The 25,871-nt window shown below is 43.1% G+C and overlaps 2 protein-coding genes across 4 annotated transcripts in view; one reads left to right on the forward strand and one right to left on the reverse strand.

The window, feature by feature from the left end:
- The window catches only part of LOC129182241 (collagen alpha-1(XXVIII) chain-like), a 33,571-nt gene extending 13,888 nt beyond the window's left edge, over nucleotides 1-19,683 (reverse strand). The window contains exons 1-15 of one of the 3 annotated variants that reach the window (XM_054778093.1): nucleotides 19,662-19,683; nucleotides 14,856-15,015; nucleotides 13,527-14,101; nucleotides 12,782-12,802; nucleotides 12,633-12,695; nucleotides 10,666-10,719; nucleotides 10,515-10,559; nucleotides 10,377-10,403; nucleotides 10,140-10,184; nucleotides 8,942-8,986; nucleotides 8,183-8,236; nucleotides 5,931-5,999; nucleotides 3,229-3,297; nucleotides 1,900-1,968; nucleotides 1,031-1,099 (exon numbers count right to left, since the gene is read on the reverse strand). In XM_054778093.1, the coding sequence (XP_054634068.1) occupies nucleotides 1,031-1,099; nucleotides 1,900-1,968; nucleotides 3,229-3,297; nucleotides 5,931-5,999; nucleotides 8,183-8,236; nucleotides 8,942-8,986; nucleotides 10,140-10,184; nucleotides 10,377-10,403; nucleotides 10,515-10,559; nucleotides 10,666-10,719; nucleotides 12,633-12,695; nucleotides 12,782-12,802; nucleotides 13,527-14,101; nucleotides 14,856-15,009 (1,359 nt within the window). In that variant the 5' untranslated portion in view covers nucleotides 15,010-15,015; nucleotides 19,662-19,683. Of the gene's footprint in view, nucleotides 1-1,030; nucleotides 1,100-1,899; nucleotides 1,969-3,228; nucleotides 3,298-5,930; nucleotides 6,000-8,182; nucleotides 8,237-8,941; nucleotides 8,987-10,139; nucleotides 10,185-10,376; nucleotides 10,404-10,514; nucleotides 10,560-10,665; nucleotides 10,720-12,632; nucleotides 12,696-12,781; nucleotides 12,803-13,526; nucleotides 14,102-14,855; nucleotides 15,016-15,090; nucleotides 15,271-19,661 lie in introns of those variants that run through there. The other 2 variants (XM_054778084.1, XM_054778100.1) reach the window with 2 other exon arrangements.
- A 1,609-nt stretch (nucleotides 19,684-21,292) lies between these two features.
- atp5f1b (ATP synthase F1 subunit beta) lies at nucleotides 21,293-24,947 on the forward strand. Its single transcript, XM_054780624.1, has 10 exons — nucleotides 21,293-21,459; nucleotides 22,223-22,396; nucleotides 22,498-22,672; nucleotides 22,753-22,874; nucleotides 22,949-23,133; nucleotides 23,659-23,817; nucleotides 23,897-24,019; nucleotides 24,095-24,307; nucleotides 24,388-24,589; nucleotides 24,667-24,947. The coding sequence occupies exons 1-10, from the start codon at nucleotides 21,357-21,359 to the stop codon at nucleotides 24,762-24,764; spliced, it is 1,554 nt and encodes a 517-aa protein (XP_054636599.1). The 5' UTR covers nucleotides 21,293-21,356; the 3' UTR covers nucleotides 24,765-24,947.
- The last annotated feature ends 924 nt before the right edge of the window (nucleotides 24,948-25,871 follow it).

Raw genomic sequence — 25,871 nt, forward strand, 5'->3', positions numbered from 1 at the left:
GTGTGTCCCATTACATCCGGCGTAAAAGTAACACCACATTTCAGAAAAAGAAGCTCATACCAACAGTAAAATATGGTGGTGGTAGTGTGATGGTCTGGGGATGTTTTTGCTGCTTCAGGACCTGGAAAACTTGCTGTGATAAATGGAACCATGAATTCTGCTGTCTACCGAAAAATTATGAAGGAGAATGTCCGGCCATCTGTTTGTGACCTGAAGCTGAAACCAACTTGGGTTCTGCAGCAGGACAATGATCCAAAACACACCAGCAAGTCCATCTCTGAATGGCTGAAGAAAAACCAAATGAAGACTTTGGAGTGGCCTAGTCAAAGTCCTGACCTGAATCCTATTGAGATGCTGTGGCATGACCTTAAAAAGGTGCTTCATGCTGGAAAACCCTCCAATGTGGCTGAATTACAACAATTCTGCAAAGATGAGTGGGACAAAATTCCTCCACAGCGCTGTAAGAGACTCATTGCAAGTTATGACAAACGCTTGATTGCAGTTGTTGCTGCTAAGGGTGGCCCAACCAGTTATTAGCTTTAGGGGGCAATCACTTTTCCACTTTTTTTGGATTTTTTTTCTAACTTAATAATAAAAAGTTTCATTTAAAAACTACATTTTGTGTTCAGTTGTGTTGTCACTGACTAATATTTACATTTGTTAGATGATCTGAAACATTTCAGTGTGACAAACATGTAGAAAATAAGAAATCAGAAAAGGGGCAAACACTTTTCCAAACCAATGTACAGTATATATAGTATGCTGTAAATAAATTATGTCTGACATTAATGGTGCAGGCTGACTTTCCCACATTTATCAGCCTGAAACAGTGATGTTTCTCCACCGTTATCCAAACTCTAAGCTCCATTCATCACCGGCCACTGTGCTCTCCACATATACAACCCCACAGTGCATTCAGTGGTGGATGCCAACCCTTGGATGTCTTCAAAACAACTTTATCTCCATGCCTTTGTGAAACTCTGTCCGGCAGGGTCAGTCTTATTTATGGCCTTTTCTCTTTTCACTTTACCTTGTCTCCTTTCATTCCAATACCCGCTAGTCCTCTGGGCCCCCGGGGCCCCTCCAAGCCTCGCTCCCCCTGTGAGCAATGACAAAGAAGTTACTCCATGGATGTTAAATATATGGAAGAAACATTTAAGATCAGTACATAGTGAAGACAGTCAATGCTTGTCTTCAAAGAAGCGCAGTCGCTAAGATGGTGATATTTTACATGATGAACATGATCCCCTTATATGGGCATGCCACCTGAGTCTCTAGTGGTGTGGAAAAAAAAGGTAATTCTGCCTGCGAGCTGCTGTGAATCAGCAGCTTGTCGAGACACGTCATGTGCTGATTGCTTTAGAGTGAGAACGCCATCTGTGAGTCCGCCGTCAATTCTTCATTTAGGGAATAACTAGCAGCGACCTTGGAAACAATCTCATGGGGTCCTGCAAAAACGCTCACCATCTCTACATGTCTTTGGAAGCACTATACTTTGATTTCCTCGTCAGCATGACTACTGTGCAGCGTCCATCTCCGTCTCCCTCATGCGTCACATGAAGCTTTAAGATGTCTGATGTCAGTCATCACGTCCTTTCACTTGGCCGCCGCATGCTTTCACAGCTTTTTCTCCAGTCAGCACAATCGATGGGTCAGATCGTGTGCGGTGCGAATGTGAGGCATATTGCACTTGTGAATGTGAATGAACAGAAGGCCTTGGCATAATTTCCACTTGTAAACGTATTTGTCATCAACCTCCTGCCATAGCGCCTCTGAATCTGGGTCTTGTGGGCAGTGAATGTAGGTGAGTTGGAGATGAATACAGGGCGTCAAAAGTAAGCAGGTGCAAGGAAAAACTGCGACCCTCAAAAGCCTGGGCCAAGAGGTCAGCTTACATACCTTTGGGCCAGGGAGTCCTTCTCCTAAGGGACCCCTCTCTCCTTGGATTCCCTGTGGCCCTTGAGGCCCCTGCACAAAACAAATCAACGTTAACTGCTGTGGAGTTCCATGGACTCAATTACATGGTTTGATGAGTTTTTGTTTCCTGGAAAGGTTTACTCAATATGATACATTTTAAAGCTAACAGGAAAGGACAGACTTTCATCAAGCCTTTCAACAGTTGTCAAGTTTTGTCCATACTTTGAGTCTTTTTTTGTATCCAAAGGAACAAGAGGGATTATCCTGCATGGACACCATGATTTACAACCTGACGTAATGCCATATAAGAATCTGAACATTTGAAATCTCATTTTAAATGTTACACTTACATTGCAGTCAAATCCTCAATCTGGATCACGTGAGGATAAAACCTTAACATTAGCACTTCCGACCCTAAACACACGTAGCAGCAGCGTCCTTGGAAGTATCTACTAGAGATGTTGGATATTGGCTTTCTTACCGATATCTGATACACCGGCATTGTCCAGTGCTTCATTACGGATACCATGACTGGCAGCGGCTCTTCCCTCAAACTACTGGTGAGTAATAAACGCCTTATGCTTCTTTTACTGTGTTTCAGAAATAAACACTGTTGGTGCAAAATAATAAAAATACTGCAATATGCAATGTAAGTCATAGAAAAAGTACCATATTTACTTTAAACATTTTGTCCCAACAAGTCATTTAAAAAAATCATGACCAATAATCAACTAAAATAACATGTTCTGCAAGACAAGTTAGTCTTAATAAATTCACAAATAAGAATCCGATGAAATAAGGCTGGCAACGATACAACTTGGAAAGCTGCACATTTCTATGCGGCACAAACATCCGTATATGAACAAAGTGCAAAGTATAGAACAATCAATGAAATTATAAACTGGGCTCATTCAGATCTTCTTATTTTGCTGCAGATACGCTAGCTGCGTGTGACTCTGAGTGATTCTTCCTGAGGTATGATATTAGATTACAAGTATTAAATAAAAACGCCCTAGTCACCCCCTCGCAGCACTTTAGAAATGCATATTTACAATCTGAAGATGAAAATTGTCAATAATTCCAGACCGCAGACATACCGAGCTGGCAAGCTTATGCTGTATGGAGCACTACGTCATCACTCGCACGCCGATATCCATATCTCGCTTTTATTCCAATATTGGCTGATAATATCGGGCGATCCCTCGTGTCTACAAACCAGTCTACCTGTCTATAAACCTGCTATATCTTCTGTAAACAGGACATTGCAAATGTGTGTTGATGAAAACATCATTGACATATTTTCTTACTCACTGGTGGTCCAGGCTCGCCGAGGCCCACTGGACCTGGAGGCCCGGGTTGCCCCTGATGACCGACATTGCCCTGTGGAGCACAAACAAATATAGCAGTAGTATGCAGTCGATAAGCACAACTGCCACACCTACAAGCACAGAAGCACCCCTTAAAACTTCTACTCATTTGTAAGATTCTGGCTATTTGGGTTCTCGTCAAGTCCTTGAAGTTAAAAAAGAAAAAACATGCATGTTGGGTTCATTGATGACTCTACTATCTACTCACGAAAAGTTAGGGTTGCTCGGCTTTTGGGTCAAGATGAACCAAAAATGCACAATACTCATCCCTCGCTACACCGTAAAACCAACCATAAATGTTCATTTATCCCTTTCATTCATCATTTATATCTATTTATATATGCAGTTTATTTACCTGCTGCCAATTTCAGTTATGCTTCTATTCAGTTCAGGTGAGCGCTGCCTAATTTGTCGGCGCGTTGTCGTTTGTCAGTGTAACGCTCTTTTGTGGATCCTTGCCACTGCAGTTATTTACTATTAAAATATACTCTAACCTGCACATTGGGTCTCATCTCTCGCATCCTGGGGTCGCCGCCACAAGGCCAACATGCCAAAACGTGACATATACTGTATAACCTTTACAGGTGAACTTGATTTGACCTCCTCTCAACCTTTGAATGCACAAGTCCAACTGTTTCAGTACTTTTTGCTATTCTCTAACAAGGAGCTGAACAGCAAAACTCATGAGGCTGTGTGATCCATGACTGGACCAATGCATTTCTTGGCTCCAGGCATGTTGAAGTGGGGAGAGAAATTGGAATGGTGTACCAGGGCCCCAAGCACAGGTTTCGGTGTCGACAAATGGGAAATGACATATTATCTGCGCTTAAAACGATAATATATCAAGCCTTTAAATAAACTAAAAGCACACTTAGCTATAAGGAGGAGGGAGAAATGACTCTACAAATACAACAATCATCATACAAATACGATAATGATCATACAGCTGGCAAGGCTGACAGGGGGCCGACAGATTTTTAAATTGTATTTAAATATGTCTATTATAAAAAACGTCATAAATGTTAAGATAAAATGTTGCTGTGAAAGTTCAATACGTAACTTCCGTCGTATAAGCTGCTACTTTTTTCTCACGCTTTGAACCCCGCGGCTTATACAGCCATGCGGCTAATTTGGGGTCGCATTCTGGTCTTGCGACATCTCCCGCGCTTCGAAGCAGTCATCTTGCGTTTCGTGCGCGTGCCTTTATCGTAGAGAATGCGTGGAGAGGTGCGTGGGTGAAGGCAAGCAATCTAGCGGCTTTTGCTCGGGACTGCCAGAGGTCCACTGCTGCCGGCAGGTTTTGGGATTGCTGCGTGGTGGGGAGGATAGCACAGGCTTGAGGGCTGATTTTCCGTGAGGCGGGGGAGGGAGAGAAACCGGCTGGTGTTTAACTAGCTGTCTTACACGCACTGTTTGGCAATGTTTGAAAAAAAGCATTTATTTCATTAAAAGTTCATGTTAATCTGTGTAACATCTTTCTGCGTGCTAAATAGCCCATGTTAGGACGTGGACACCAGCGCCGTATTGACAGATACGGCCAATATATGTACAAATCTTTTTTTCACTTTAAATGTAGTGGGTACAGCTTATATTCAGGTGCGTTCAATTGCTGGGAAATTACAGTCATAAGATGGCTTTAATCAAATGAAGACTTCCACTCACACCCGCCTTGCAAGAATGTGAATGGTTCATTCCACCATAGGACTTGCGGACGGTTGTTTTAAGGGTTGCTGTTGCAGTCTATTGCTAAGCAGCACATTTGTACACAGTGCTCTGAGCAATGCAGCATCATGTTCCTGGAAAAGAAAAAATCAGGCTGCCAGAAGAGAAAGAACAGGGGTAAAAAAAGAGCCAAAAGTAGGCAGCAAAATACTTACTAGTTTTTTTTCAAAGAATGTTTAGTTCAATCCAAATGCTGAAGCACATTATGATTGATGAAATACCAGGGTTTTAACCACACCTCCCAAGTTTCATGAAAATTCAGCGTGAGAGGGTGTGTGTGGCGAGGAGAAGATAACATTTGCCTCTGCTGCGGTTTGCTGTCACTTCTCGTCGCACTCCTCTTTGCTCTCAGACAGAGTCTGTTCCATGTGGGAATACTACAACTTTATTCAGCTTCGCTGTCATGTGCAAATGTGTCAGCTGTGGGGGAGCCAGGTAGGGAGTGGATGAAGTGAGGCAGCGATTTAATGATTGTTTCACAGCGGTTACGTTCAACAGCGCAAATCAACTTCCCCACAATGTTCATCTGTGTTTGAGTTTGAGCTGTATTTGCCGTTGAGCTCCTTGTCAGAGAACAGCAAGTTGTTGAAAAAGTACTGAAATATTGAACAGTCGCACAAGTGCGTTAAAAAGTTTAGAGAAGGTCAAAGTAAGTTCACCCGCCTTTTAGGTTCAGCATAATTTTAACCCGAAGTTAGATATCCCGACCTTTTAGTGAGTAGTCCAGGGGTAGCCCACTTCTCACTTTCAATGCGAAAAAATGGAGGGCTGGAAGGACTATGTAACATCCAGTTTACTACTGTAGAGTACTTGTGCTTGCCCCCTGCTGGTCATTAAAAAGAATGCAAGTACCTAATAATGACTTCCTTTTAGACAACTCCCACTCCTGTTTTACATCTTGAGACAACACAGCGTCAAATTAACCTTTTGTCCTGGGAGGCCAATTCCTGTTTCCCCTTGAATGCCAGGTGGACCAGGAAGTCCCCGTTCCCCCTATGAAAAGACAGGTAGAGAGACATATTAAGTATTAGGGCGTTTAAAATGTTATGGAAACATTATACACATCTATCTACTAGAAAAGGGCATTTGGATGTGTCTGTCATTTGGTGCCTCCTTTCAGGAACGATTGCACTCTAAGCCATAGTGCGCAACAGCAGGGCACACAAGAGGCATGAAGAAGGCGCGGGAGTGTTTGCAAATGCATACCGATAACTATTTTTTCATTTTTCCTTGCCCTTCCAGACAAGTCGGGACAACGCTTAAAGCTTGACATTCGTCTGTTGGTGATACTGGATGACAGGCAGACAATCAGCAGACACATTCTTCCAAAATAATTAAGTCGTGAAGAGTAAAGGGGTTGTGAGGGTAGGGCAGGCTCGTGGCACAATTGGCGGTTATAAAACACAGCTGGGAGCTTCAAAAGTCCACAGCAGACAAATAGGCTGACAGATGGTAGGTAATAACAGATGGGATACTTGAGAGGGATTGCAAACGCAGCGGAAAAAGTATTAGCACACTCCTAATAATCATTGTATTGATCAGTCCAGGCAAATTCATATTTTCTTCCATTTACCAGTCATGACCACGTGTTCCAATACTTTAGTCCACATGGTGTATGTCCTAGTGGCCAGGAATATACATTAAATAATCTTACTATTCCTGTCCCAGACCTGCCAATCTTGAAGACATTTTATGAGTACTCCTAACTCTAATAATAAAAACAAGCCACGGACCGCAAATGGCGCCTGTGTTGCCCTTTGGACAGCCCCCCAGCTTGACGTGAGGTCAATTCGATCAGCAACCACATCAGCTTCGACTAGTAGCTTGTTAGCTTCCTTTGTCGAGAGCAAACGATGGTAATTAAGGAGAGAAAGGTAGCTCATCGATGTATTAAAAAACTCATCTTGCAGTTTGTTCATCCAAAATTGGATCTAACAAGTTGTCACGTCCACGTTACATTACATAAGACGATTTGCAGGGGGAGGCGTGAGCCGGTGCAGCGTACGATGGCACCTCGACACAGGAAAATAATCCAGGTTTCACAACCTCAACTCAAAACTGAAACAAAATGCGTACACGGAGAGCAGGAAAGCGTATTCAAGAGCCGAGGACAAAAAAATACATCCATATGGGCAGAACTGCTGTCCTCAATGAGCAGTTATGGCATCTCAAGAAGTTCTGCATGTCAATGTTGGGAGGTTTTTTTTTAGACACAAACAGCAGGCGGTGCTAATGACTCTTCTGACGCTGACCCCTCGGATTCCCCTTTCGAAGAAAATGAATTCCACCCAGACAGGAAAAGAGAACTCCAAAGAATCCATCTGGTTTTGCAACCGAAGGCCACCTTTGGTCAACTCTCTTGGAGTAAAAGAGGAAACTATCACGTTTGACATGAAATGATCCATCCATCCATCCATCCATTTTCTATACCGCTTCTTCCTCATTAGGGTCGCGGGGGCATGCTGGAGCCTATCCCAGCTGACTTCGGGCGACAGGCGGGGTACACCCTGGACTGGTCGCCAGCCAATCGCAGGGCACATATAGACAAACAACCATTCACACTCACATTCATACCTATGGACAATTTAGAGTCTCTAATTAACCTAACATGCATGTTTTGGAATGTGGGAGGAAGCCGGAGTACCCGGAGAAAACCCACGCGCACACGGGAAGAACATGCAAACTCCACACAGAAATGCCCAGGGGAGAATCGAACCCAGGTCTTCCCGATCTCCAAGCTGTTACTGTGTTGGCCAACGTGCTAACCACTAGACCACCGTGCGGCCCATGAAATGAAATGATGTGATGGATAAATAAGAGCAGAAGACCTGTTGAATGACGAAGACTTTACATCTTTTGAATTGTTTAACAGTTGGCTTTCGGTGCACATGTACTACACATTTCTTGCAGTTTCAACTTCCCTCCTCAGTTAACACGCTCACGTTTCACTGTGCTCGCTGTCAACTCCCCTATGCAGTCATCCTGCTTTTTAATCTACTTTTATTTGATCCAGGCCAGTCTTTGTCCGATCATTACTGTTGTTGACTTTCCGCTTTAAAAAATTACTGACTAGGGGCTGTTTTCCAGCATCTGGTTCCACTGCTCTCCATCATTCCCAAGCACCACCGAAAACACATAAAAGTTTCTATAAAGCATCAACACCGAAGATTACTTACTTTTTTACCAATCACACCTTCAGGTCCAAGATCGCCAGGAGGTCCGGGCGAACCCTGGATGGTGAATAAATTCATTATTAGTATGATTGAGGTCCATTGCAGAGTTCCATACAACTCAATTAAACTTAACATGTCTTCATGGTGGTACTATTACACTGCAGTTATCATGGAAAGACACCAGTGATGATAACCATAGAACTGGAAATGAAGCTTATTGCAGTGCCACGATACGCACAATCCTGTCCTGACTGGGCTGCTTGGTGTAATATGGGTAAGTCACAATAACAGTAAAAGAAGAGGAGATGAATTTTCACAGTTGTTTGTTTTTACACTGAATATGGCTTGACTCCTGTGCTGCAGAGTGGACCTCCTGCCTGCAATTTGTAACCAGGTTCAACCAGGTTCATAAGCCCAGCGTGGTCAATGACAAATATGCATGCTGCGCCACTTGTTACCGTAGCCTTGTGCCTCTCCTTGCCTGGCTAGTTAGCGTTTTGTATTTTGCCTAGTTTTGTTTGTACTCGTATCATTATCATTATCCTTATCATTATCATTATCATTATCATTATCATTATCATTGTATCGTTATGTGCCTTCGTTTGTTCAGCTTTTTGATCCCGCTTGTATTCACGTTTGACATGCTGTTTTTGTATATTAAATCTTTTTACACCACTTACGAGCATCTCGGGGTTCTAGCCTGCGACAGCCCGTGACAACCTGTGTGCAATGTCTCTTTTTTTTCTTTCTGACACTAATTACCTGAAGTCCACGATTTCCTCTGGGGCCAATGGTCCCTTCAGGTCCCTGTTGGAGGAAGAAAGACGCTCATGATTACCCTAAATTTCGGTATATAAGCCACACCGGTGTGTAAACCACACATACTAAATTTAGAGGAAAAAACAGATTTGTTCATATGTAAGCCACATCGGTGTATAAGCCACACGTGTCCACATCATAAAATGACATATTGTAACGTGCACGAGTCCATGAGGACCAGACAGCTCTTAATTTGACAGGAGCCAATCATGAGCTATGAAAAAACTCACCTTGGTGCTTGCCAACCCATTGGAAATTGCAGGAGGTCATTACCAAATACAACAGCCTGGCTCATGGTGTCATCTTACAAACAACATTAAACGCATCACACAGCAACTTATCGCTCAAAAGGCACCTCGGAAATATACATTACAAGTAGCAATACCAGTTCAAAATAACAAACAGCAGCTATTTTAACTTCTACTCATAATGCATCACTGCCACAAGACCGGTTCATTGGAGTACAAGCAACATAGAAATTGGTAGATGGCGCTGCAATGCTGCCTCTGTACACCAGAGGGAGCCAGAGGAGCCCGGAGCCCTGAGGGACCCCGACGTCACTGCAGTGCCCCAATGAATGCGTTGCTCAGACACAATGCTTTATGGGAAAACTTTTTTAAAAGAGTTATTTCATATTGATACATGTTTGGGTTAAGCTGCTGTGTGATAAATTTAGTGTTGTTAGTAAAATGTTCTTAGTAAGATGACATCGTAAGTCATCTTGTTATGCTGGTATACTGTATATAGCGACCTGCTGTGATTTCCAACTGGTTGACAAGCTTGTTGTGAGCGCACTGACAGCCCGTGACTGGTTCCTGCCACAGAAAGAGCTACCATTTCTTCACCGACGGGCGAGCGGCACAGTATTTCAACAATTATTAGTAGTTCTCAAGTAAAGGAGATGTCACGAGATTAGAAGTCAGCTATAAATTAGCCGCACCGCTGTATAAGCCACAGGCTTCAAAGTTTAAGAAAAAAGTAGAGGCTTACACACTGGAAATTACGGTAGTAATGAGTGTTTGTGACTGATTGACTGGTGTGGAACAAATTATGTAATAATCAAAACAAACAACTTCAAACATAGTGTAATATTATAAATGTATTAGCTATACACGACTGGAGCATGCAGACAATAACATACTCTGTCTCCCTTTATTCCAGGAGTGCCACACTCTCCTCTCTCTCCCTGAAAGAGAATACAAAAGTAGTTTAGACATGTAATGGACTAATAAACTACGTTGTTGGACACCTGAGCCGGCAGTTAACACAATCAGGAGCATGCTGGTTGAATTCCAAGAAAAGTGAAGCAACTAATGATATACCTTCAGGCGATGATAACAAATAGACTAAAACGCTTCATCATATGTTTGTACAGTACCTTCTCTCCTTTGTATCCTGGTTTGCCCTGTGTGAAGAAAACAGCCACGTTCAGGAACAAGCATGATGTACTGTTGCACTTGATTTATGACTTTAAAAGCTTAACTTAAAACAATAAACACTGAGGCTAGGAACTCACTTCTGATCCTTCCTGACCTGGAAGTCCACTGAGCCCACTTTCACCCTTAAAAATAGCAATAGAGAGATTGTAATCAGGACAAAAACATTACTGGTAACAAACTCTGTACTTTCATAAAAGCAACAAAGATAAATCAATGGGTGGGCAGTACTTTCTGTCCCTTTGGTCCTGGGCTGCCATCCTCTCCGGGACGGCCCTTCTTGCCCTGAAAGCCAAGAAAGTCAGCGACAAAATATTAAGAGGAAGTCACTTTGAATAGAAAATAGTAGGGGTGTCATGATACACAATATTGGGTTCACGAGAACAAGAATGTTTTTAGGCCTTCTTAAGTAACTTTGATCAAATGTAGAATTACTAAAGCTTCCGCGGCAGCTGTTGAACTCCGGTGAAAATAAGCAGCCACGTATCGGATCAAACAAGTGATGCTCGGAGTACTGACTGCAGGTTGGGTTGCAAGGTTTATGGTGTGCGCAAAGCACGTAATGTGCAGTTCCAATCCTGCCTCACGTACTTCCACATCCACATTACGTATACGGTATTATCATTCACAGTAGCGATGCCACAGCTCACAGTCTGATAGACTTCAGCTTTATTTTTAAACAAGAAATATCATCACGTTTTAATCTCTAGTCACCCTTAGAAAACAGTTTACACATAACTGCTAAGCATGCACTGTACTGCTCTACCAAGTCACTTGCTATGTGATACTATTTTTTTATAATGCGGTATGAACCTCATCATCTCAACAATCTTCGACCTGAAGATCTGTAAGAATTCATACAGATCAATATGAATCGCAATGCTACTGTGACAATGAGCGGGTGTAAGAGCTGGTGATTGATTTCAGTAGGAAAGTGACACCAGCGGAGCCCATCTCCATTCAGCAATGCTGTCGACAAGAATGGCATGAGCAGACTCCACTTCCCGAGGAAGCTTAGGTCCTTCAATGTGTGCAGCAAGCTGCTGGAGATCTTCTACCAGACGGCGGTTGCTAGTGTCCTGTACCTTGCTGTGGTTTGTTGGGGGAGCAACACCAGCAGAGAAAGACATAAACCGGATGGACAAACCGATCCGGAAAGCCGAACGAGTTATCGGCACTCAATTGGAGGTGTTTGTAACACTGAGAGACAGGAGGACACTAGACAAAATGCTCTCCATCATGGACAACCCCACCCACCCGCTCCATCGGACAATAGAGGGGCAGTGGAGCTCATTCTCCAACAAACTCCTTCAGTTTCGTTCCCACAGTAAACGCTACAGCACTTAATTTATTCCATAAACCATCCAGCTCTACAACACCTCACCTGCCTGTAAAAGAGAATTCACAACACTATTGCAGTGCACTGTCTGCTCTCCCTTGTATATTTACTTGCAATTTCCCTTGTGGATCAATAAAGTCTGTCTAAGTCTAAGGCTAACTATCACTTGGTAGTACGATCCAGATAACCACCTCACCCACGGTGCCAAACAGTAATATCACAACAAGTCAAAACACACAACACTTCCCATCGCAAAGCAATCTGGGTAATTATGGTAATCATAGGGACTACGTCACAGCAGCTCCGGGAAGAGGAGTCTTTGGCATGAAGCAGAGTGTGTGTGTGGGTGGGGTGCAGAGCAGCTCAACAGAGTGTGACGGAGAGGGACACAAAAGCGCTCCGTTATCGGACATTTGGATGTTTTCTTCTGCTGCTGTGCATCATGACCAATGCTCTTCTTATTTGTTTGAATGTCCTCATGCGTCTTCATCTTTGCCTACATGCCGGCCTGTCGCCAGGATACACGACAGCTTTGTGGATGAGAGTCATGTACAGTAATTGCTTGATAGTCTTGATAAAACAAACGAACATGTGTATATGCCGCAATCTTATGGTTCTGAACAGCCAGAACAGGATTCCTCTGATGTATGCACCCATGTAAATATCTGTTTAGGCCTGTTCTCAATAAAGTGAACAAGGAATGTGTGGCATTCTCACTGCTGCAGGGAGTCTACGAAAACTCACACGATTCCGCCCAAACCTTGTAATTACTGTGTATCGCTTGTTGCCGTGTCTTTGTTGTGTGTAAGAGAGTCAAAAGGGAGACTTTATATGTCACAATGCGTAGCGTGATACTTACAGCAGGGCCGCTTGCTCCCCGCTCGCCCTTCTCGCATGCACACAGACTTTGCACAAGGGGACACTTGGAGCCCAATGACAACAGAAAGAGTTAGAGTTGGGGGGGGGGCACTCCAGGACACAAATCAAGTCATTAGTGGCAGGACTTACCCCTTCATCTGCCAGTGTTATCTGCAGAGGGGAGAAAAAGAGATCAAGATGGGCACTAACACACGGTTATTAATCAGGAGAATAATGTGGCGAAGTAGGCAGGAGTTTGTTGCTAGGTGACCAAGTGATGCAGCCAGTGATGTGAGAAACCCAGAGTGCAACGATATGTGATGAGACTGCTCCTGTAGGTTTGCCCTTTTTTTGGATGCGGGCCACCTTATGTCACCTGAAACCCTCAGAGTGAAGCATTTTCCAGAAGGATCTGGTGTTCGTGCTCGTTCTTGCTTGGTTCCTGTTCTTGCAGCACCTAGCTTTCCCATAGACATTTAATGGGGAACATATGTTGCAGCTACCAGATGTTGCATCGCAGGATGCTGTAATCATCCAATTAGAATGTCTCATCATGGAACAAACTTTGTTCCTTATTAACCACCAAATATGGTCAGAGATGCTCTCCACCTAATAGAAATGCTCTTGGATCATACTTCATAATCAATTAATGCTGTCTCAATTCCTCCTTTTCCAAGAAATTTTGCACAGTTGCACGCTTACAGCTTTGTGAGAACAGTTAATAACGGGATTTTCTACTTCCTTCCAGTGTAATGCGCAGGTGTCCCGATACTTTTGTCGCTTCTAATGTTATGTGATTTGCTCGGCTTTAATCAGTGTGCATAAAGTAGAGATCCATGTTTCAAGAAAAGCTGAACATCAGATTCCCTCTTGCATAAATTCTTCGTTTACTCACAATTTCATGGATGACTGTTTCCACAATCCCTCGATCCTGCAGGTTATGTAGGTAGCGAGAGGCTGGTGAGCTAGCAATTAGCCGCAGCTGGGCTATATTGGCGGACTCCTTAGCTTCAGGTGTGATGCCAATGGTGAAGAAGTGAATGCCTTGGTTCTTTGCATCAGCCACGGCCGCTGATATGTCTGGGTTCCTCGGGTGCGAGATGCCGTCAAAGAGCAGAATGGCCACCTTGACGCTGCTGGTAGGCGACTCCTCCAGGTAGATGCGTGTGAGGTTGGTGATGGCATAGGTGGTGTAGGTGCCGTGGCCAATGTACGTCATGGGAGTGATGCGGGCCTTGAAGCTGTCTGGACCCTGCCACTGATTGAAGGTCTGCTCTATGATGACATGGCTGCTGTACTGAAGGAGGGCAGAGCGGGTGATGAGGCTTCGGCCGTTCTGCAAGCGGAGGCCCTGTAGCAGCTCGGTCACGTCAGATGCAAAGCGCTTCTCCTGGGCATGGTTGTCTTTGGCGCTCTCCGAGCTGTCAATCAAAAAGGCTAATTCCAAACTGCAGCCATCATCTGGAAATGCTAAGAAAATTGAGCAAGATGAAGTCATTATTAAGAATGCAGGACAGTAATCCCTCGCCACTTTCAGCTTCACTGCTTCACTCTATTACGGTTTTAAAAAATATATTTATAAATAAATCATGCTATTTTGTGGTTGACTACGGCTTATTATTAGTCGAAAATATGCATAGTTAGCACATTTAACATATTTTTGACTAAATTAAGCATTTTCAAGCAAACGTGAAGAAATATAAGGCATTCAGAAGACGCATTCAAAGACGCTGTGATGACATGTCATATTCTACACTGGTCACTAAGTGTCAGTAAGGTTTCTGTAATGTTCAGTGGGACGCACAAGCACCAGACCTGCCGCATCAAGAGGATTTCATTATCTCACAAGAGGCACAATTATCCCTTACAGAAGCTACAATTAACCGCTACAAATGAGGGATTACTGTATTTGCAGTCGTAAATAGGTCTCGATCGTGCAGAGAACAATGTTTGGTAAATTAAGTGGGTGTTCAAAATGTAAACAAAAAAATATAAATATGATATTATGATGGAAGACCATTACTATGAGGTAAATATTTATTAAAAAGTCCAAAAGTGAATAAAATAAACCGTGTAATCATCACCATTACTTTCAGAGTAGTAAAATACTCCTAAGATATTTTCCATCGTATTTGTGATTTGTGATATCACTTTTTGAAGGCACACCTGCCAAAAAAAGAATCTCCAATTGATGCAAATGAAAAGAGTGCAGCTTCAGACTTACGTTGGCCATTAGTGGGCACATAATTGGATGAGTATTGCCTGTTGTTCCTCCTGGATGTCACCACCTTTTCTTTGTGTCCTCTAAAGTCCTGTGCCCAAAGGCCGTGCAGCCCCCACAGGAGCAAAAGCCAGTGCGCCGAGGGCATTGGCAGCATGATGACCTTGAGTGGAAAGATAGCCATTAAAAAAAAACTCTGCACACACTCCTAGAACAAGCTTTAACAAGCAGAACTCACAATGTGGATAAGTCTCAAAAGATGATCAGTGCCCTTGAAAGAGATGAAATTGAGAAAAAGGTGCAAATATGGTGAATGTGATCATCTGCATTCACAGCTTGTCTGGTTTAAAGTCCATAGCATCAAAGTGAGTGTCCTCTTCCAGGGATGAATGGTGCTGCTCAACACCAAGCAGACTCAGATTTGATCCTTTCTCAAAAGGTGCAGTAAGTGAAAGAAAGGCCAACCCTTTTTTAAGCTCACTCACTCCCATTCCCGGATAAGTGTGGGAGGGGTGCATGTTCTGTGGAGGCGCCTCGAGACCTCTCAAAATCTTTGTCATGAAAGGGCAATGAATGCATTGTTCCTTTTACATGGAGTAATATTACGTGAGACCTTCACCAAGCAGAGCAGAGCACCCTGGGGAATAATAGCAATCAGGCCTTCGTCAGAATGTCACTGAAAAAGGCTCCATCCTGTCATTGCTGAGCTGACATGCGGACTGCAAACAGGCCTGCGGGCACTAGGAAGAATACAGTTGCACTCTAAATGACTCAACACTAATTGTTAATTCTGTTTATTTACAACGTTTATAAACTTGGAGTAGTTACGTAGTGTCTCTATTTTATTTAAATTGCCCAATTGACCATTGGCCACGATGGGGGTTGAATCATTTGAGTGTAAAAGTGTAAAAGTCATGCCTTTGGTGATTGTTGTGAAAAGGTGTTTGTTACAGTACTCATCACAACATTAGGGCACAAAAACGGCTGGCCCATTAGGCAACATACACAAATGCTAGGGGTGCCACACATTCGGGAAAAAAAATCACCGTCAATATGATTATATTATAAGTAGTTCTTACTATTAAAATGGAAAATGAAAAATCTCTCATTGATTCAAACGTAAAGCCAAGGCCATTTACTATTACTGTAAATTATAATTAGGAGTCAAATTAAAGCATTAACTGCGGTTAATTAATTACAGTCATATTTAGTGAGTTATTAATCTAGTTTTTAATATCTAACTTCACTGTTTCTGTGCCTTTTCATAAAATCAGTTTTTATGAGTTGGGGTCCTTTTGCTTTTGTTGCTAGGTTTGGAAAACATTGGTCAGTCACACCCTGAAGTGGGCATTGATTGGCTGTCATTGTGTTTGGGCTTGTTTAGCATCAGCTGATAGGCTCCCATTGTAGTTGGGAGGGCAAGGCGATGAGCGAGGAGTGGCAGAGAGAAGCGTGAAAATGGAGGCGCATGTGAGAGTTGTTGGTCCAATATTTCAAAAACACTCAGACGGCACCATTGATAAGGTTGGAGTGATATGCCTTCTTTGTAAGAAGGAGTTTGCTTACCACCAAAGCAGCTCAGGTTAAATCTACCCTACCAACGCAAAGCACCCAATCGCAAGCGCAGCCACAGCTAACGTAAGTAGCGGAGACATAAGCAATTTTTAAAATTGAATTTATGGCGGAGGATTCGCCCAACTCTGTTGGTGCAACCTCAGGTCACTGGACCTCAGCTGGTTCAGTGTTCAGAACTTGTATTGCTCAGAAAAGTGTTTTGGATTTGTTAACTTCAGTGCTTTATATGGACCTGATGTTTTATTTTATTTTTCATTTTCTAATTATTTGGAGATTGACAAAAGAACACAGCAGTTTTACCCCCGGTGGTGGAAACTAAAGGTTGCAGGCAGCAATTCGGGCTAGTATCAAATAGAGCAGAATCTCAATGGCTAGGGCAGCATCTGTTCAACTCTGTTAAAAACAATTTGTGACTTTATAAAGCCACTGTTTTTGGCTATACTGTATATCAATATTTTGATCTGCCACAACAATGTCATGAATTTAAATGAAAATACTGAGGTTTTTCTCAGCAATTTTTAGATTAGATGAAAAAACTAGATTAGATCAATTAACTACAGATCATAATTAATTAATCTCATCATTGTTTAAGTATCTTGACAGCTCTAATTATAATACCAAATAAGTCTTGTTTGTTCATAGTTCTGAATATAGTCGTGTTTAGGCTTTTATATAGCTTTTGTATATACAAGTAGTTATTTTATTTCGTTAATGTTACAGGCATTGCCTGAGACAGCTATGGAAAGGGGGGACTTATGTGACCTTTGGCCTTGGGCATGTGGAGGGGTAAGAAAGGTGGAAGTGAGAAGGGCTCGACGTGCTCGTCAGTTTGTGCTCTGTTTTGCTCCCACGTTTTAAATAAAAGCTTGCCTGAAGCAAGAAGAAAGTTTCCTTCCTTCCTAAAGAGCTAAGCTCTATTTTCCCTTGGACACGTAACATTACGACTTTATTCTCGTAAATTCACGACTTTATTCTGGTAATTTGGGACTTTAGTAAATTTACGAGAATAAAGTTCTCTAAAGTTCGAGGTGGCTCAGGCATCTAGTCCGGATGCCTCCCGGACGCCTCCCTGGTGAGGTGTTTCGGGCATGCCCATGCCAGGAGAAGGCCCCGGGGAAGACCTAGGACACGCTGGAGGGATTATGTCTCACAGCTGGCCTGGGAACGCCTTGGTGTCCTCCCGGTGGAGCTGGAGGAGGTGGTCGGGGACCGGGAAGTCTGGGCTTCCCTACTAAGACCGCTGCCCCCGCGACACGGACCCGGATAAGAGGAGGAAAATGGAATGGAATGGAATGGAACGAGAATAAAGTCGTAAATTACCGAGAAAAATAGTCGCAAATTTGTGAGATAAAAAGTCAGAATATTACGAGAATAAAGTCATATATTTACGTGAGCAAATTCGCAATATTACATGTAAATGTACGACTTTTTTCTCATAAATTTACAACTTTATTTTTGTAATATTAGGACTTACAATAAATAGTCATAGATTTACATGTAATATTATGAGTTTATTCTAGTAAATGTATGACTTTATTCTCATAATACTATGACTTTTTTTGCTTGTAAATGTACAGTACAATTTTTTCTCGTAAAAATTTAGGACTTAATTTTCGTAATATTACGACTTTTTTTTGTCATAAATTTGCGACTTTTTTTCTTGTAAATATTCCGACTTCATTCTCATAACTCTGAGACTTTTTTTCCCTCATAAATTTACAACTTTTTTTCTTTCCGAGTCAATTGTCGGAAATTTCCGACTTTATTCCCGAAATCTACGATTTTTATTTTTTTCAATGTGGCCCCAACACTCCCTCGTCGAAAACAGCTTGCACTTCACAGCTGAAAAAACTAAGAAAATAAAGTTAAGTACATGTTTCTTTTGAGTATTTCCTATTTCTATTATGTGGGTGGTTGCCCTTTTACCACCAAAGTTTAAAAAGTCTTTCCACGTGACTGACTGTATTGAAATTGTAATGTAGTCCTGACTCAGTGGATTCCAGCGAGTCTGTAGCCCCAGAAGTGCAACGGGCATCACATAACTCTGTCTCTGTGGTGACAGTGTGTGTTTTTACTGCCAAGTACTTTACTGAAAGCGAGGAAAGGTGAGCTGTCACTCAAGAATGCATGTCCTTAAATCTGTCTGTCTAAAACAGGAATAATATTTGCTACCATACTGTATGTCTAGTGCATATTATCAGATTTTAATGAGAATGGTGCTGTTTGTTTCATACCACAGAGCACGATGATGTAAATACACAGCGATGCTATGAGTGCATGGATAATAAGAAGGTTGTTTTAAATGGTAATGTTCTAATGTGTGTGGCATGAAAATAAAAATAGCTATTATTTCCTTCATGTATATTTTTTTCTATGGATGCTGGCGGTTATGCCTTTGATATACCCAAAGCCTTCTGGGTATTTTCCCCCCCATAACATCTCACTTAACTGTTAATGCTCAGGCCTCAGGCACAAATATACTTGTAGTGTTTACATTGCACAAAAGTGCTGCTGTTGGACATCTGTACCTGGCAACCTTTCCTTCCATGTGAATATAATGTTCTGTACAGTGTGTCTTTATTAGTCCATCGCAGCTGACTTTGGTCAATCACATATGGACAAACAACCGTTCACACTCACTTTTACACCTAATATATATCATGTTTTGATGGCACAATATACATTTTAAATGTTATTAATGCACATTGTCAACAAAACCTTGTGTTGACAATTTTGTCGTAGACTGGTGAAGGAACAACCTTTCAAATCACTCAGGAGTTAAGGGTCTAAATGAGCTCAACATCGTGCCCCTGAGTCCACGCTTTAAGGTATTTTTTTGTTCCGCGTGTCCTCATTGTAACCCTGAAAGTACAAATATTCAGTCATCACCCATCACTTTCCTCAGGGGCATGTCCAAAGGGATGAACCAAATATGTGCTCTGTTTTCTCAAACAATTACAGACTAGTAGAGTCATATCAATACAAGCTGCAGTAATTGTTGCTGTCTGTGCCGGGCCTTCTCCGGTCTGGATAAGAGTCAAAACATAAGTCTGCATGTTACTTTTACATGGAAATCTACACCAAATCGTGTCATTGACAGTAAAATTTGATTTTGTTTAACTCTGGTTTTGAAAATGGGTGCATCAGTGGTTCTCAATTATTTTCTGTCAGGGGAAAGGAAGCTTTCACCCACCCCCGTGCATCGTTGAAGCACAAATAAAGACACTAACCAACCTTGTAGAAGTTTTATGAGTCGTATCCCCAGCCTCTCATGCCCGGCAGGGCCTTTCTAGTTGGATGTGGCTGTCTCCTTTCTCACCACACCCCCCCAGGGGAGTCCCGCTCCACTATTTGAAATAGAACAAGGTGGTGCGTACTACAAAGTTCCCTGAAAAATCATGAATGTGCAAACTTGTCAACATTTGCATTTGAAAATAAAGGTATTTTTCCTGGAAATGAGGGAAAATGAGGGAAATTCTCGTCTTTCACCAGAATTTCATGAAAGTCAAAATATGGGACATTATTAAATACGGGTGTCAGGTATGTCAGCGTGGCCAAAATCATTTAAATGGTGAGCAGGGGTGTTGCCAGGATCTATTTTTGTTGGGGGTTCTTGGAATTGTCCCCCCCCCCAATTAAAGCAAAAAACAGGGGATAAGAATAAATAACATGCAGTTTTGTGTGTGTGTGAATGCTTAACTCTGTGTAATACACAAACATATTACCTTACTCTATTACCAGGATATGCATAGGTAATTGCTACATTTGATTTGAAGGGTGGGTAAGTGGTTGACATTTTTTTTAGATGTAAACACATGATAATTATAATGTAGGCCTTCTTCTAAGATTAAAAAGGGCACAAAAACATGGTAGTCATGCAGGACCTGTGCAATGTGCATACACATAAGGCTCGAGTTGGTTCTGCCTTTTTTGTGGTACAGTGGCGCCCTCTAGTGGATATAAGGTACACTACATCGCTGCGTCACAGAATTCAGAGGTTATATGAGATGTTAACGTTTCAGTGAACTATAAACCAATAATACAAGTCATACTTAAGCTAAAAATAACGATGTATATTATGTGTAGTTCTTCTCACCAAGACAGTATATATATAAATTAGGACTAGGACTTGTTAATGGATGGAGTGTATTGAGTGACAAGGGGACAGTGTTGCGGCGGTAGTGATGGAAATGTCTGCTCTTCTTGGAGAGGCGGTTCTTTTGGCTCGGCTCGCTGAAAAGGGACGGCTCTTTCGGCTGCCGTGTGGCTCCTCCGATTTTTTGTTGTCTTATATTATTACCATACCAAATTGTGTGTACTGTGTAAAGTGAATTACTAATGTAAAAAAACAAATTATATCAAATGTTTATTATTTAAATTAACCTTAATGAACAGCTACAAAAACATATAATATAATGTTGCAATGTTTGTCATGAAAAAAAATCGGCTCTAAGAGCACCACAGCGTGTTTAACCCCGCCTCCCCCTCTGATCAGTGTGGACACAGAGACGCGGTCACACATCTTGACCAATGACATTCGCTTTAACAGTAAAAAAGACGAGGAAAAAAAATCATCGGCTCCAATTGGCTCCCAACAACGCGAACCGGCTCTTGCCGTTCATTTCAAAGAGTCGGCTGTTGGAGCCGATTCGTTCGCGACCGTCACATCACAAACAGGCAGGGAATATTAAGCATTTACAGGGTCAATGGTGCATGTGAAACAACGAGGTGCATCTAAACTAAATAACATTAAAAGGTGACTTCATTTTAGCAAAACCTTTACTTATCAGACAGTCAGCTGGTGCTTAGCTGGGTGTAGTAAACTGCGCATGTCTATAACGTTGCACGCAAGCGCAGTTCGCGTTCGTGGGTAGTCGCTATAAAGCCGCGAGTTCCTCTTGTCTCTTTCCACCTTCAGCCATTTTGACAATGTTAGGAGCTGTGGGACGCTGCTGCACCGGGGCCCTGCAGGCTCTCAAGCCTGGGGTCCAGCCCTTGAAGGCCCTTGTCGGATCCCCAGCTGTCCTTTCACGTAAGTCCCATCAGGCATGGTGACTTTGAGCGCACTGAGCAAGGAAGCAATGGTGCGGCTGTCTAGGGACCGCTGAGGCTATGCGAGCGTTAGCTGTTAGCTAGCTACACGCTGGCTGCCCTTTAGAGCTGACAGGCCTTGAGATCGAAATGCAAAATTATAAGTCTCATGTGTTTATTGTGAATACTTACAAACGGGTTCAGATGTGCACGATAGTTCTTGACGGATTTCGTGCAACAAATATGTCTACACAGTGTTCTGCGTTTGCTAGCATCAATGACCTTTCTCTAATGACATGAGGTGGCGGTGGCTGCTAGTCAACAGCATTGTGGACTCGGCCTTTTAGCTGTAGCTCTATTTACTGAGTTTGATTTAAAACGTCATTTTACTCAAGCAGACAATTTTGTTAATGACGAGGATTGCAGTATGTTTAGGATGGGATAAATTGTAAAAACAACTTGCAGCTATCGCAGTTTCTCATAACGCAAGCCTTGTTAGCTTAGCACAAGTTCATTCATTTGTCATTGTCAGTTAATTCATCACTGAATTGATTTTATTTTGATATATTAGAAGTAGTAAGTAGTAGTAATAGAAAGTTTGTGCAAATGTGCACTTTTGGATGGTGACTACTGTGTCACAGCACTGCAGATGATATTTGACATTGAGCGCTGTCCAGCAGAAGCATGCCATTTAATACATTTTAGTTCATCAAGGTCAAAAGTAGATTGCATAAAAGTTGTCTAAATAATGATGTACCTCATAGGCAGAGACTATGTTGCGCCTGCTGCTGCCGCCAGCGTTGCCAATGGACGCATTGTAGCAGTCATCGGCGCTGTCGTGGACGTCCAGTTCGATGAGGGCCTTCCACCTATTCTCAACGCCCTGGAGGTCACCAGCAGAGAGTCTAGGCTTGTCTTGGAGGTGGCACAGCATCTTGGTAAGAAATTCCTTCAATATTTATTTATTTATTTTAACTTTAACTGAACACAGGAAATGATTTGTGGCCTTAGGGGTTAACGCGAGTCCTGTTTTGTCTAGGGGAGAACACTGTGCGTACAATCGCTATGGATGGTACTGAAGGTCTAGTCCGTGGACAAAAAGTTCTGGACACCGGAGCCCCCATTAGAATCCCAGTAGGTCCCGAGACCCTGGGGAGGATTATGAATGTTATTGGTGAGCCTATTGATGAGAGGGGCCCCATTACTACAAAGCAGTAAGTACAATTTGAAGAGGATGTTTATTGCAGGGTTTACTTCTCCTAAATATATTTCTGTATTTCAATTCTCCCCACAGGACTGCCCCCATCCATGCTGAGGCTCCCGAATTCACCGACATGAGTGTGGAGCAGGAGATTCTTGTTACTGGCATTAAGGTGGTTGACTTGCTTGCCCCCTATGCCAAGGGAGGAAAAATCGGTACGTGTGAAGGGAAGACATTTAAGTTGATCCAAATAAATCGTATTTGAAACCCCTTTTTTTCCTGGCGTTAGGGCTGTTTGGTGGTGCTGGTGTGGGGAAGACTGTGCTGATCATGGAGCTGATCAACAATGTGGCCAAGGCCCATGGTGGTTACTCCGTGTTCGCCGGCGTGGGTGAGCGTACCCGCGAGGGAAACGACTTGTACCATGAGATGATCGAGTCTGGAGTCATCAACCTGAAGGACACCACCTCCAAGGTGTGCATATGTGACTGTTATTGCCATTTAAAAGTTGAATTATGCTACAGGGAAGTCACTACACCAGCCCTTTTTTATGGCGTCTTCATCCATTTATAGCTCTTGGGCTCAGGGTGAGTGCTTGATGTGCAATTCTCCACCAACACACTAGGAGCAGTATTTCCTAGTGAGCAACCACACCTGTTTTCTCTGACTAGCTAGTTGGCATTGGGTGTAATAGTAGTAGTAAACAATGGCGATTAATATGGCATCCACATAAAATTGTTATATTTGAACTTCTTTGTTCAGACGCCGCTCAACTTGCTCCGTTGTTGCTTTTGTTACGGTGGACTTTTTGGCGTTTCTGCAACAGGGAAGAACCGGAAATGATGCACAAAGAAAAGCTGAGCAAACGCATCGCTGTGATACGAAATTAGAATAGCTGTGGAGGTGCATGTCAAGCGCCGCCGAGTGTTTTGAGGGGGTGGAGCCAGACGCTGTCTGTTAATTGAGGCCTAAGGCCTGACGTTTCCTTCCTCCCGCTAGGTGGCGCTGGTGTACGGACAGATGAACGAGCCCCCTGGTGCTCGTGCCAGAGTGGCTCTGACCGGGCTGACTGTGGCAGAGTACTTCCGTGACCAGGAGGGTCAGGATGTGCTGCTCTTCATCGACAACATCTTCCGCTTCACACAGGCCGGCTCAGAGGTCAGCTGCTTCCCAAAGTCTAGGTAAAAACGGTATGTGGGATTAAGTTGCCCTCTCTCTTATTTGACTCTCTTCTCAGGTGTCTGCCCTGCTGGGTCGTATCCCCTCTGCTGTGGGTTACCAGCCCACTCTGGCCACAGACATGGGTACCATGCAGGAGAGGATCACTACCACCAAGAAGGGTTCCATCACATCAGTGCAGGTACATTCAAGATGACTTTTTAATAAAATGCCAAACATCTCCAGTAGTGTCTAATAGTTCTTCCATACTCATCAGGCCATCTATGTGCCTGCTGACGACTTGACTGACCCCGCCCCCGCCACTACCTTTGCTCACTTGGACGCGACCACGGTGTTGTCCCGTGCCATCGCTGAGCTGGGCATCTACCCTGCTGTCGACCCTCTGGACTCTACCTCTCGTATCATGGATCCCAACATTGTTGGAGCTGAGCACTACGATGTTGCCCGTGGCGTGCAGAAAATCCTTCAGGTTCAGAGGTTTTAATTTTGAATTGAATATCTTTTGCTCTCCCTCCCAAGCTAAAAAGCTGTGATACTTTTCGACTGCAGGACTACAAATCCCTTCAGGATATCATTGCCATCCTGGGTATGGATGAGTTGTCTGAGGAAGACAAGCTGACAGTGGCCCGAGCACGTAAGATCCAGCGGTTCCTGTCCCAGCCCTTCCAGGTGGCTGAAGTCTTCACAGGCCACATGGGCAAGCTGGTGCCCTTGAAGGAGACCATTAAGGGCTTTAAGAGCATTCTTGGAGGTGAGGGCATCAGGTTTCTCATGTATGACTTGATACTCGACTACTCTACATTTTACATTTTTTCTCGTCCTCTTTAGGAGAGTATGATGCCCTTCCCGAGCAGGCGTTCTACATGGTGGGCCCCATCGAGGAAGTGGTCCAGAAGGCTGAGAAGCTGGCCGAGGAACACTCCTAAACATCTGAACAATCAAACTAATGGAGTTTCATGAGGAAAACGGAAGCGGGAAGGGTCCAGCTGTTAGGAGCACTTGGTTTGTAAAACATGTCCATTACAAATGTACCGTCTTGTCATCTTGAAGAGTTCTATTTAATGTCTCCATTTGGGGAAAATGATGGAATAAAGCAGTCTTTACACATACACACTTGTCAACTATTTCCTGTTAGCCTACTCTGGCCACTAGATGGCAAACACGAGCTATGTTAAAACTTTGTTGCGGAAATAAAATGGAAAACTAATTGCACGTGTCTTTTTATAGTACAGCCATGGTCCAAATGATGACCTAACAATGAGGTAGTAAAACTTAATAACAGCCTTTGAGTTTCAGCTAAAAGGGATAGTTAGGATTTTTTTACATAAAGTTCAATCACATCCTCAGCAGTGTAGAGTGTAGCAGTCATCGTAGAGTCCCTCCATATAGAGAGTTGTGACATGACGAGTCGCAAAATGCGGTCACGTGACTCGTGGAGCCATCTTGGGGCCAAATTCGCGTTTGCGTTCGCCTTTTCTTTACAGTATTCTTGGCCTTATTCTTGTTTGTTCCCCGAAAATGCCGGATTGTTGTGCATTTGGATGCACAAATAGACATGACAAGGGTTTCAAGCTTTACAGATTCCCTTCAGATGTCAACAGACGGACAATTTGGGGAAAATAAAATCAACCGTTTGGGCTGGTAGCCGAACTCGTCTTCAAAGCTGAGCGAGGTAGGCAAAACATTTTTGACAGCCACCTGGGGCTATGTTACCAAGTTTAAGGCATCTCTTGATGAGCTTGGCACGTTTTGGAGAGTGTGTTTACCTAAATATTGTGTTCTCCTGAATTGTTTTGATATACAAAAGTAGCCTAAACGTAAAATATGTTGTTGCGGCTTCCTTCGCCGAGCGCAGTGATGTCTTTGTTTACACGGAAGTGGGGTAAACGTGCGTTTTCGAGATAAGTTGAAATATTCAGCTCACCGCAAGTCCGTGAATGCATCTAGACTGCTTTCTGACTGCTGATTGGATGAGCAAGGGAGGGGGAGGTAGGCTAGTGCTCAGAGCCCGTGACAGCTAATCGCCGAGGTGG

The sequence above is a fragment of the Dunckerocampus dactyliophorus genome, chromosome 1 (assembly GCF_027744805.1).
Source record: "Dunckerocampus dactyliophorus isolate RoL2022-P2 chromosome 1, RoL_Ddac_1.1, whole genome shotgun sequence".
Classification (NCBI taxonomy): domain Eukaryota; kingdom Metazoa; phylum Chordata; class Actinopteri; order Syngnathiformes; family Syngnathidae; genus Dunckerocampus; species Dunckerocampus dactyliophorus.